This window comes from Hesperophylax consimilis, chromosome 8 (assembly GCF_061612785.1).
Source record: "Hesperophylax consimilis isolate HC1 chromosome 8, BYU_Hcon_1.0, whole genome shotgun sequence".
In the NCBI taxonomy this organism is placed as follows: Eukaryota; Metazoa; Arthropoda; class Insecta; order Trichoptera; family Limnephilidae; genus Hesperophylax; species Hesperophylax consimilis.
In genome coordinates, this window is record NC_142843.1 from 26322278 (window position 1) to 26335440 (window position 13163).

The 13163-nt window shown below is 44.0% G+C and overlaps 1 protein-coding gene across 4 annotated transcripts in view; it reads right to left on the minus strand.

Annotated features, from left to right (window-relative positions):
- The window catches only part of dpy (fibrillin-like protein dumpy), a 297715-nt gene that overhangs the window by 109391 nt on the left and 175161 nt on the right, over positions 1-13163 (minus strand). For 3 of the 4 annotated variants that reach the window (XM_089634030.1, XM_089634029.1, XM_089634032.1), the window contains exons 8-22: positions 12684-12939; positions 12031-12282; positions 11513-11766; positions 10699-11434; positions 9922-10617; positions 9331-9810; positions 8910-9119; positions 8179-8472; positions 4408-8085; positions 3528-4241; positions 3069-3263; positions 2795-2977; positions 2568-2699; positions 655-2481; positions 398-538 (exon numbers count right to left, since the gene is read on the minus strand). In XM_089634030.1, the coding sequence (XP_089490156.1) occupies positions 398-538; positions 655-2481; positions 2568-2699; positions 2795-2977; positions 3069-3263; positions 3528-4241; positions 4408-8085; positions 8179-8472; positions 8910-9119; positions 9331-9810; positions 9922-10617; positions 10699-11434; positions 11513-11766; positions 12031-12282; positions 12684-12939 (10048 nt within the window). The remainder of the gene's footprint in view (positions 1-397; positions 539-654; positions 2482-2567; positions 2700-2794; positions 2978-3068; positions 3264-3527; positions 4242-4407; positions 8086-8178; positions 8473-8909; positions 9120-9330; positions 9811-9921; positions 10618-10698; positions 11435-11512; positions 11767-12030; positions 12283-12683; positions 12940-13163) is intronic. The other variant, XM_089634031.1, reaches the window with a different exon arrangement.

A 13163-nucleotide genomic window follows, 5' to 3' on the forward strand; every position in this document is an offset into this window, starting at 1 on the left:
AATATGATTATACAGTCAACAATGTGGCAAATATATCATTTTACAAAATGTTACATTATTTTCACGGGAAACCTATAGACTTGAAATATTGTTTTTTAAGACAGAAATGTTGATAAGGCAGATTAGACTTTTCCATTCCATTACGAATGAGATAGATATTTAAATACATGAATCTGTGAACTTCTATAACCTCATCCGTCATTTGCCTGTATATAATGTAACTTATAAATTAATAATATCATATTAAACTAAGTATACGCACCACTATACAATAAATATGTTACTCTATTGGCCCGTGTTATTTTTCACAAATGTAAATAATGTACAAATTATTACATAATAGTTCATCGTGCAGAATATACACGTGTACGTCGAATCACCATTATATAAAACTTACGAGAATGGCACTCCACGTCTGGTCTGCCTTTAGTGCCTGGGGGACAACGGCATACAAACTCTGCTCCTCCTTCTCTTAGGCACTCTCCGTTCTTTCCACAACCTGTGGTTCGACAATCTACCGGAGTACGATCTATGGAACCTAATAAAACATTCAATAAATCACAGGATTAGTTCAGACACCGAGGACAGCATCATCATGGTATGCAGTAACACTCCACCCAACTACATACGTATTTTATATTGGCCAATACTTACATTCAATATATGGATCACCTGAAGGATAGTTATCGGGGCAATGGCATTCTGCCTCTTGTTGGCTTGTAATACGACACGCGGCATTGACGCCACACTGTTTATCTTTGCACAAGTTAATCAACTTGGCGTCGCACAGGCATCCTTTGTGAGGATCTCCGATACAGTTTGGTGCACAGCTACATTCGTAGTTTCCTTCTGAGAAGTCTCGGCAGCGAGCATTGTCTCCGCATGGATTCTTTAAGCAAGCAGCGTCTCCGCCTTGCTTGCATTCCACTGCCGCATTTCCAAAGTACCCGGGCACGCACAAGCATTGCGCGTGTCTGTCTACTACTCGGCACTGTGCATTTCTTCCACAGGCTCCCACTTCTAGACAGGGGTTCTTGCAAGTTTTAGATAGACTGCAGTATTTGTCTGGGGCGCAGTCCGCATCTGCGAGACATTCGTACGGTTGGCAAGACTTGAGTGGTTCTCCGCTATAACCGTCTGGGCATAGACATACTGCTTGATGTTGAGAAACTCGGCACAAAGCATTCTGACCACATGGTGACACGCTCAGGTCACAAGGGTTGGTGCATTGGGTATTCAAGCAAGATTTATCATTTGAGCAATCTGAATCTGATACACATCCAGAAGTGCAAACACCTCTGGAACAGATTTGACCCTTCAGGCACTTGTTATTTGTAGAGCATAGTGTTTTGCATATTCCATCTCTACATTTTTCTCCGCAAGAACAGTGTGAGTCATCGCCACACACTGCCTTACAGTATCCAGCTTGATCACACTGACAATTATTGTTGCACGGCACTGGAGGTTTGCTGCATTCCGTCAATGGATTTCCTAGGAATAGAGGTGGACAACTGCACTGAACACCGTGGTTAATGACTTTACATTGTGAGCACTTCCCACATTGGTTTTCTATTGTGCAAGGATCTGTACATTTTCCATCGATACAGGCTTCAAAATTGTCGCAGGAAGTGTCAGTGCGGCATCCGGTTTTGCAAATTCTGTTTTCACAAATCTGTCCTGAGGCACAAGCCGAGTCACTATTACAGACTCCTCTACAGATGCCACGGACACATTTCTCATCAGACAGACAATTCTGGTCATTTCGACAAGATGTTTGGCACAAAGCTCCGTAGCATGAAAGTCCAGAGGGACAGTCCTTATTATTGCTGCAAGTGACGGATTGTTGTTTGCATGCTGATAGAGGGTCTCCCACAAGAGGTGGGGGGCAAGAGCATTGTTTATTGTGATTGACAACAGAACAAATGGCATTCCTTCCGCAAGCAGTTGGCGTGGCACAGATATTGGTGCACTGATTGTTGACACAAGCTTTGTTACTGGGACAACCACTATCGGAGTGGCAACCAATTTGACAAACCAAATTTTGGCAAACTTCCCCAGATGGACAGTCGGACTGTTTACGACACACTGGCTTGCAGGTTCCTGTAGGTTTATCACATCGTTCATTGACTAGGCATCCCGAATCGGATGAGCAAACTGGTCTACACTGGCCTTGAATGCAACTCCATCCATTATCGCAAGCTCGGTTCTCTTGACAAGGACCAGCCGGGGTTCTTACGCAGCCAACTTTGGCAGTAGGGTTGGGAACCATTCCTTCGGTACACGAGCAAGCAGCACGTTGGTTTGTAACAGAGCACAAAGCGTTTGGTCCGCAAGGGTTTCCGTGCACACAGGGGTTGGTACATTTATTATCTCTACAAGACTCACTTGCGCTACAATCGTCATCAGAATGGCAGCCGAATAGACATGTGTTTTGCAGACAGATGTGGCCCAAGAAGCAATCATTATCCACTCTGCATGTCACTACAAACATAAAACCATTTATAAGATTTCATCAAGAGAATTAAAACCTTTAAAAAAGTAATTGCATAAATGTTGTTTAAACTTACATATACAATTTCCTTTCAAACATTTTTCATTTAGCGCGCACTCATTGTCATTTTGACACGTGGGTAGGCACATACTAGTGCGACACGTGTTGCCAGCTGAGCATTCTGAGCTGTGTTCGCAAGAGACAGGAACTGGAAGAAAATATACAAAATAAACAGTGATACCTTAACCGTCACTTTCCCAAGAAATCTCAGAAGTAACATATTATTTATTGTTATTAACTTACTTCTGACACATTCAACTTCTTGGTTGCCGGTGAAACCAGCAGGACAGCTGCACTGCACCACATGGTTATTGGAAGCACAATCAGCATTAAGTCCACAGGGGGAATGTTGGTCGCAAGGGTTCAGACATTGACCCTGGTTGCATTTCTCTGACAACCCACACTCTTCATCCATCAAACACGATGCTGAAAGAAAATGTGTTATTATCAGTATAACGGGCCAGAAAATTAGCTTCCACATAGCATAGAAAGCAAATTGTAGTTATGTTGTACTTACATCTACAAATGTCTCCATAGCAATAAGTATTGGCGGGGCAATCGGTGGTAGTGTGACAAGGAGTGGGCTTTGGACTGCATCCAATATTAATATTATTAGGATCTCCAATATAGCCCTCTCGGCAAACACAACCAGCAGTGTGGTTCGAACTGACGCAGTTTGCATTTCGTCCGCAAATTATGCTCTCACATACATCTGGAAACAAAAATACAAATATTTAGATATTATTCACATTAAGCCCGTCGTCCCACTGGGTCGGTATCGGTACCGAATCAAGAAAAACCGGAGACACTGCGTAGAAAAGTTCCACAATGGCTACAGTGCAAACTATAGTGAACTTTACTTTTCTGCGCAGGGTCTCCTGTTTTTGTCGATTCGTAACCGATACCGACCTAGTGGGACGACGGGCTTAAATGGAATAAGATAAAAATACGTTACAAGTTAGATTTTGAAGCTTACCTCTGCATTTGGGTTCTCCATTATCCAGTGTGCATTCAGCTGCATTGGGGCAATCAGCGTGCTTTTGGCATTCAACAGGGGCCCTGCATCCTTCTTTGTAAGCTTCGCCCACTGTATCTCGGGCACATGTGCACTTGTATGATCCGCGAGAGTTCTGACAAACCGCTCCTGGTCCACATGGTTCTTCAGCGCAGAAGTCAAGAAGCTTGCAGCCAGTGAGCGGATCTCCGGTGAAACCGGGCTGGCAATGACAGATCTGTCTATGATTCTCAGCTGAACACAATGAGTTCCTTCCACAGGGATTTTTCACAAGACAAGCTATTCTACACATGTGATTATCGCAGTATTTGTCGTGAGAGCATTGCTCATCGGTGTTGCATTCAACCTTCTGACATCCGATCTTAGCATCTCCAAAGTAGTCCTTTTTGCATACACACACTGCTTGGTGGTTAGTGGCACTACATTCTGCATTACGACCGCAAGATGATGATTCATCGCAAGCCTTCTCGCATTTGGCTTGACCTAAGTTGTTGACCAGACATTTTTGTGTGTCTAAGCAGTCGTCATCTGATTGGCACTGCAATTCCCTGGTGCAGATACTGTTGAGACAGAACTGGAAATCGGGGCAACTGGAGTTACCGTGGCATGTAGGCTGACATATTCCTTGGATACACAGTTGGTTTCCGATACATTCTCTGGTATTTGTGCAGGATGCTATAAAAAAACGAAGAAAAAATAAAATAAAAAGTTATTTTATTCTAATTATGTACATGAAGAAAAAAATTATTATGGAATTTAGATGGCTTTTAAATTTGCTGTTTACTTTCAGACATAATATTACTATGTATTACATAATCTTATAAACATTTTTAAAACTTACATGAGCACAATCCATTTGAACAGAGTGCACCAGCTGGGCACTGGTTGTCAGCAGAACAGTATTGAAGGGAAATACATCCAAGAAGGGGATCTCCTGTGGAGCCAGGTTGACAGGAACATACTGCCTCATGGTTATCTACAGCACAGTTGGCATTCTCTCCACACACATCCACATCTTTCAGAGTACAAGGATTGACACACTTATTGTTGACACATCCCAGTTGGGAGGAGCAATCTGAATTCTCAACACATTCCAACTGGCGGCATTCCACCTTGGCATCGCCTCTGGTACGAGAGGGACATTGGCATACAGCGTTGTGTCCTTGTGGGATACATTGGGCATTCTTTCCACAAGCTTTTGTAATCTCACAGGGATTCTTGCATCTGTTATTATCACACTTGGCAGAATCAGGGCAGTCCATATCGATGAAACAATCTCCAGGTTTTCTACATCCTGTTGTAAGAGGATCTCCGACTGTTCCTTTGGCACATTGGCAGCTGTAGCTGCCTTCGGTGTTTCTACAGACCGCCGTCACATGGCACGGACTCGAAGCGCATTCGTTAACATCAACGCACCGATTCTCAACAAGGGTGTATCCAGATTCACATAAGCATGTAGCGCGATGTTCTTGGGTTTGACACAAACCTTTGCCGCACGCCATCCTCTCACAAGGTTCTGCGCACTTATTGGTAAGTTCATTGCAATAACTGTGAATTGAGCAATCATCGTCGTTGATACATTCCACTTTGAAACAACCAACATTAAAATCATAAGCATCTCCAAGATGTCCAGGAATACAGGTGCATGAAGCTTTGTGATAGTCCACATTGCATACGGCATTCTTAGCACATTTGGTCTTTCCACATGGATCACTGCACTTCTTATTAAGGCATGATAAATTGTCTGCACAATCATTATCTGTTTTGCATTGATCTGGAGATAGGCAACCTTGGACGAACGGTTCTCCTACTGTACCTTCTTGACAAGCACACTGGAATGAACCCAGGGTGTTAATACATATAGCAGTTGGATGACAAGGGTTTTCTAAGCATTCATTTACATCTTGGCATCCATTGTTGACGCTTTGGAAACCATTTGCACATCTGCATTGTGAGCCAACACAAATCTGATCTGGCCGACAATCTGAATCAGCCCCGCAGCCTGCAATACATATTCCATCTTGACAAATTTCTCCCGGAAGGCAATTGCTGTTTCCGTAGCATACTTTGAGGCACATGTTGTTAGAGCACCTCTCTCCGATAGCACAGATACCATTGTCAGAACAAGGCAAGTTACATCTGTTAGCAATACACATATGACCCTTTGGACACTGGGCAGTACTTGAGCAAGAATCTGGGACCCTTACGCAGCCTTGCTCTGGAATAGGGTTTCCTTCAAAACCGGCTGGGCATTTGCAAACAGTACCATGGTTAATACAGTCGCAAATTGCATTTGGGCCACACACAGCAACATTGTTACAAGGGTTTTGGCATTTACTGCTGATGCAAGCTTCATTAGACAGGCAATTCTTATTGCTGCGGCAACCTATTAGGCAGACTCCATTAACGCAAGCTTGTTCGTCACTACATTGGGAATGGCTAGCGCATGATGTTGTACATACATTTTGGAGACACCTCTCTCCTGTTGAACAGTCATTATTACCTCTGCAGACGGAATGGCACTGTCCACTGTAGCAAATATCTCCAGCGCATTCTGTATCACTTTTGCAAGATGAAGCTATTCTGATGCAGCCTTGACTGTTATCAAGCAATCTAAATTTGTTAGGACAGGAGCAAACTGCTCTACGGTTTTCAATAGTGCAAATAGCATTTCCAGCACAAGCTCCTACACAGGGGTTGACACAACGACCCGCTTGGCATACAGATTGGCTTGGGCAGTCAGAATCTCCCTTAGGACAATCACCTTCAGGACGGCATCCCTCGGTGAAAGGATCTCCTACTTGATTTGCGGGACATTTGCAAAGGTGACCGGATGCTACGGCCTGACAGATGGCAGATGGATGGCAGGGGTTTGGACTGCAAGATTCTGTAACGCTGCATTCCACTTCTGCAACCGGGTTTGGTCTTGTGCCAGGTGGGCATTGACAAACAGCTCGATGATCTTCAGCTATGCAAACAGCATTTTCTCCACAAGAGTCTTCATCGCAAACATTGTAGCAAGTGTGAGTTAATCGGTTGCATAGTTGTGTGGGAGGGCAATCTATATTGTATACGCATGGAACTGATTTGCAGCCGTCTTTGGCATCATTTGGATCTCCAGCATATGGCCCAGGAGGACACTGGCATCTTGCTACATGGTTATTAGTCACACAGATGGCTTGAGGACCGCATACAACTGACGAGCATGCAGGTTGACAGCTCAAGATACCATTGTTCGCCTTGCAGAGTTCTGATTCAGGGCATTGGGCATCTGTTGAGCACTGATTTTTAGATACCGGCACACAACCATTTCTGTCCTCTGGATTCCCTGTGAAATCTGGGAAACATTGGCATTTTCCCTGATGACTTGATGTTGTACATTGAGAATTTTCAGGACAGGTGTATCCGAGACACACTGGGGTGCATTTCAATACACCCAAGGGGTCGGGTTGGCAAGCTGACGATTGTGGGCAGTCATTATTAGTAATACAATCTGGAGTGGATGGTTTGTCACAGATTGATGACACTGGATTCCAAACAAATCCTGTTTGGCATTCGCAAATGGGATGACCCGCTGCATCTACATGGCAGGCTTCATTTTGACTGCACACAACGGTATGACATACACTCAGACAGGATTTTAAGCCATCTTCAAGAGCTATGCAGGCCAATCCCTTAGGACAATCATTATCTTTGTTACAAACTCCTTTGGGTTGTTGTTTGGGCTTTTCTTCTGGCTGACAACCTGATGTTAAATCACTGGGGTTTCCCACATAGTTATCGGCGCAGATACACAATGACCGATGATTGCTACCGATGCAGAGAGCATTAGGTCCGCACTGAATTTTACTGCAGGCATCTACACATTTACGGAATCCTTTACCGAGCTGGAAGCAAATCTCAGCATCATTACAGTCTCCATCATAGTAGCACTGTCCTTGGATATTGCAACCTTTAGTGAGATCTTTGGGATTTCCAGTGTAGCCAGGTGGGCATAAACATTTACCAGCATCGCACATGGCTCTGGGGCCGCACTTGACATTTTCACAGAGGTTCTTGCAGTGTCCTCTCTGACAATTAAATCCGGAAGGACAAGGAATATCTTTACTGCAAACGCAGGTAGACGGGTCATCACATTGAGCCTTTTGAGTTGGCAAGCATATTACAAATGGGTTTCCTGAGAAGCCATTCCTGCATTGACAGTCATAACTTCCAAGAGTGTTGATACAAGCTGCATTCTGTCCGCAGGCATTTCCACTGCACTCGTTAATATCTTCGCACTGGACGTATGGGTTTCCGATGAATCCTGAGGGACATGAGCATTCCATGTTATTGGGTCCATTATGGCACTGCGCTCCCTTTCCACAAGAAGTTGGTGTGCACTTCATCACTTTGTTAGCGACACAGCCTTCATAAGGATTTCCAGTAGTGCCAGCGCTGCAGACACATTGATTTGACGGTCCGTACTGGCAATGGGCGTTGTTTCCACAAGATGGGCTACATTCGGGTCCAGCAATTGCTGAAAAAAAAAAGAAAATATGTAGTTAAATTCCATTCGGAAAACCTTTCATTACATGATATTTATATATTTTCTTTGATTTAGAGTACTTACGAGGCATGCAGAGCAAGTCAGGGTTTCCGATAAAGAATGTATCGCAGACACATTTGTTAGTATTGACATTACAGGTAGCTCCAATGCCGCAGATGACGCCTTCACAGCGTTCCTTACATCTTCCTCCGATGCAGACTTTGGGTGTTTTGCAGGGCATTGCGATGGAGCAAACGTCTGGTTCACATGAGCCTCCGGGGAATGGATTGCCAGAGAAGCCATTCAGACATTTGCAAGTGGGTCCTTCATTGGTCACTATACAAGTTGCATCTTCAGCACAGACGTATAAATCGCACACTGGAAAAAGAAAAAAATTATTAATTGCATAGTCGTAGTTTTTTTAATTTATTTTTTTATTGATTTTCTCAAGTACCATACTAGGCTCATGCCCGTATTATGGTAGTCGTACAAAAATTCATAGTAAATTCCTCTAGAATAAAAATTGTGTAGTCAGTTCAGTAGTGTATCTAGGCATTTGATTTTGAGTCAGAGATGCGGTCACGGTTCCATTCCCTTCCAGCACAAAAACATATATACATTTTGTAGATTTTGGTCTGTTAATTGGTATGTTTGATGGACCTTAAAAATATATAAATAAAGAAAAAAAATGTACCTATGTAAATAAATATTAGTGATACAAATCTGACAAATTTAGATAATTCTGACAACATCTTGAGAAGATCAGATTATACAACCTAATTTAGTAACTGTTGGATGTTTGAAATTTAACTTACTGGATACACATTCACCATTGGGTGCTTCCGTGAATCCCACGGCACAGCGACACCAGGCGGCGTGTTTCTCAGGCTCGCAGTAGGCGTGTGGGCCGCATAGCAGGCTGCCGCAGGGGCTGACACAGGTGCCGTTCTTACAGGCCAGTGTGTTGGCACAGTCGGCGTTGGACTGGCACTCACTCTTGGTGGAGCCGGGGTAAGACAGAATGCCTGGAAAATAGTACATTTTATGAGTTCAAAAGTTAAAATTTTCATTTACCGTTATGATTATAGATTATGAAGGAAAGTCAAGAAATCATTATTTCCTTAAATTATTGTTCATGTATTTCAATGCCTGTTCAGAAAAAGTACAGCAAATATTTCCAAAAAAAGAGTACTTATAAATTATTTTTTTTCATATGTAAAGGGATGTGCTACTTACATCCAGATTTGTATGGATCTCCCGTCATTCCATTTGGGCAGATGCACTGATAGCCACCCTTTTGGTTGATACACCTGGCACCGTAAGCACATGGAGCTTCGGAGCACTCATCATGATCCACGCACCCAAGGAGCGGGTCTCCTTCAAACCCTGAAGCACACACGCACTTGGGAGGATCGCTAGGGGTACACTTGGCATTGATGCCACAAGGGAACCTCTCGCAGGGACTCTTGCATCTCTGTCCGTCCGAGGCATCGAGGAAGAAGGGAGGGGGACAAACACACTCGCCCGGTTGGACACACTTTTCGTTGGACGTGCAATCGCCGTCGCTGGCGCATTTTTTCTGGGCTGGAGCGCACAGGCCGTTGTAAGCATCTCCACTGTAGCCCGGGGGGCAGTGGCACTCGAAGTTGCCAGGCTTGTTGAGGCACTCTGCGCCATAGCCGCACACTTGCTGACCAGATGTGCACTCGTTGATATCTGAAATCAATACAAACATGTTTGTTATTGGCAGAAACAGTAGGAACAGAAAATAAATTTGAACCTATTTGTAATTTACATAATAAAAAATGTAAAGGATGTGTGCCTTACCTTGGCATGAACCATCTACTAGAGAATGGTAACCTTTAGGACAAGCGCAATAGTTGACTCCACCAGATATTTGGATACATTCTGCTCCAGGGGGACACTTCTCTCCCTTTGAACATCCAGATAAGACACAATTTCCATTAACGATTTTGTACGGAGGTTGACATTGGCATTCTATGCTGTTGCACTCTTCACAGAATGAGTATGGATTTCCATTGAATCCTGGAGGGCATTTGCATTCGTAGCTACCAGGTAAATTTTTGCAGACGGAATTGATTCCGCAAGCAGGTTTGTCTTTCATTTCCATGCACTCGTTGACGTCTCTGCATTTGCCGGTGTCTTGGTTCCTAATGTATCCTTGTAAGCAGATGCATACGTTGTTTCCATTATCATTAATGCATTGTTCTCCAGCTGGGCAAGGAGAGTTGACATCGCAGGTGAGAATGAGTTCAGATTTAGCGCAACCCTCTCTATAGGGGTCTCCCTTAATTCCTCCGGCGCACTCGCAGGAATAGCTTCCTGGCAAGTTGTTGCAGATGGCTCCGGGAGGACAGGGATTGGCCGCACACTCGTCTAAGTCGGTGCAGCCTCCGGTGATGCCGGGCACTCCTGTGAAGCCGGTACTGCATAGGCAGTGGGCTTCCATGTTGATAAGCATGCAGTGGGAGTTGGGTCCACAGTGCACACTTTCACAGGGATCTGTAAAACAACAGAATATTAGTGTGTATTCAAACAATTAGTAGAGAATGAATGATTGTGTTAAGAATGACTATAACTTACGTCTGCAATTATTTCCGATATTAGGTTCAGGGCATAAGCATCTGTTGTACTGATCACATATGGCATTTCCAGGGCAGTCTCCATTCTTCTTGCAGGTGACTATTCCCACACATTTGACTGTTGGATCAGGGTCAGCGAGGAAGCCTTCTGGGCAGCGGCAGTTGTAGGAGCCAGGAGAGTTATCGCACTCCGCTCCCATACCGCAGATACCGGGCTTGGTGCATTCATTGATGTCTATACAGCTCTTGAATGGATCGCCTGAAAATCCTGCAGGGCATTGGCAAGAGAATTTCCCGGGTGCGTTCATGCAAATTGCATTTGGTCCACATCTTCCGGAAGGTCCGTGCACTACGTCGCACTCATCAATGTCAATGCATCCTGCAGCAATATCGTTAGGATTGAAGGTCCAGCCATCTTCGCAAATACAATAGGCTTCTTGGCCATCCGGTTTACAGAAAGCATGTTGTCCACACTTCACATCATCGCAAGGAGCCTTGCAGGCAACTCGGGGTGGAGCTCCCACAAACCCTGAGAGACATTCACAGTGGAATCCTCCCGGGGTGTTTGAGCAGAGTGCATTTTCTCCGCATGGCTGCGATTTTTCTGAGCATTCATCAATATCGATACAAACTGATCCCTTTGGTAAGAATCCATCTTTACAGAAGCATTGGTTTTCTATACACTCCGCATTATTTGTGCAGTCAAAGTTCGATTTGCATAAGATGTTAACATCAACCTAAAATAAATAATTTGTCAGGGACACCACACGGCAAACAACAAAACCTTATTAATCATAATCTATAGGAATACTAACTTGTTCGCAAGCAACTTGTGGGTCGGGTTTCCCTGCATATCCCTGGGGACAGATGCAATTATATCCCGGGACTGCATTCTCGCACACTGCGCGCAGTCCACAGGGCTTCTCTAGAGCCACGCACTCGTTTATATCTACGCAGCCCTTGAACGGGTCACCGGTGTAATCTTCTTTACAGCCGCAGGTGAAACTTCCCATAGTATCCGTGCAGAAAGCATTAGCACCGCAAGGATTGTCAGCGCATTCATTAACATCTGAAATATTCACATTAAATACCGTATACCACCATCTTCAATGCACCGCATTGTGCAATGAAGTTGTTAATAAAACATTATTATTATGAAAATGCTATTAAAAATATATTATGTTTAATAAAATGAAATGGCGTTAATAATTTGTTAAATCGTGAAAACATAAAAGTTACGTTAAATAATGTATTAACAAAATTAATGATAGAAAATTATTTTCAAGGTATAAGTATGAAAAATATATTCAATAGATATTAAAAATGAACACACTTTCGCAGAACTGATGTCCTTGTCCCTTGAAACCTTGGGGACAGATGCACTTGAAGGATCCGGGAACATTGATGCACTTGGCATTGATCCCGCAGGAGTTGGACCTGCCGCACTCGTTGACATCCACACACTCCTGGTCTCCGGCCATGGTGTAGCCATCCGGACATTTGCAGGAGAAGCTTCCCTCGCTGTTGACACACTCTGCTATCCCCTTACATGGGCTTCTTAATGTCGAGTCGCATTCGTTAATATCTAGCAAATTATTACTGCATTATGTATTATGTTAAGCAAAAAACCAAGCGGGTGCAAGTTGTGATCGGGTTATGGGGGGATGGAATATTACCAGAATGGGGGCGGGGCATTAATGTAATCAGGGCATGTTACTTAACCTAATCCTCCAACCACACGGCCATCAAACTCCGCGATTCCTAAGACACAACAACCGAAACGCTGACTCAGATGCCATCCGAGTTGCGCGCTTTAAGGGCAGTGCCGTTGGAGAAACCAAACAGCAAATCACTCTCAAACGACAAACAAACAACAAAACTCACTTCAAAAACCAATTAAGCAAACTCATGTTATGGTTAGCTCGTCGTCCGATCAAATTAAGCTGTTTACCTGACAGGTTTGATTAGTTTTGGGTGAATTCTTACCGACACAGCCGACAGCAGGGTCACCCTGATAACCAGGGGGGCAGGAGCAGCGGAAGGTGCCCGGGAGATTGTCGCACAAGGCATCTCTGCCGCAGGAGTTCCTCAAGAGACACTCGTTGGTGTCCTTGCAGCCGGTGGTGTAGGGCTCTCCCTCGAATCCCACGGGGCACTCGCACCGCTTGCCGCCCGCCAGGTTGGTGCAAATGGCTCCCGGACCGCAACCGATGCCTTTTTCGCACTCGTTGATGTCCACACACTGCGTTTTAGCGAAAAAATAATTAAACATCGTTATCGGTGATAAATTCAAATTTACGATCGACAAAAGACCAAACACGTTATTCATAAATATTTTTTTCGAGTAAACAAATTTAAACGGGGTATTTTGATGAAAGCTTGCGAAATTAACACGGGAAATTTAATAAACTTGAATTTTTTTGTTAGAAATGTGAAATGTGTTTGTTTACTTTAAGAAATGTCAAA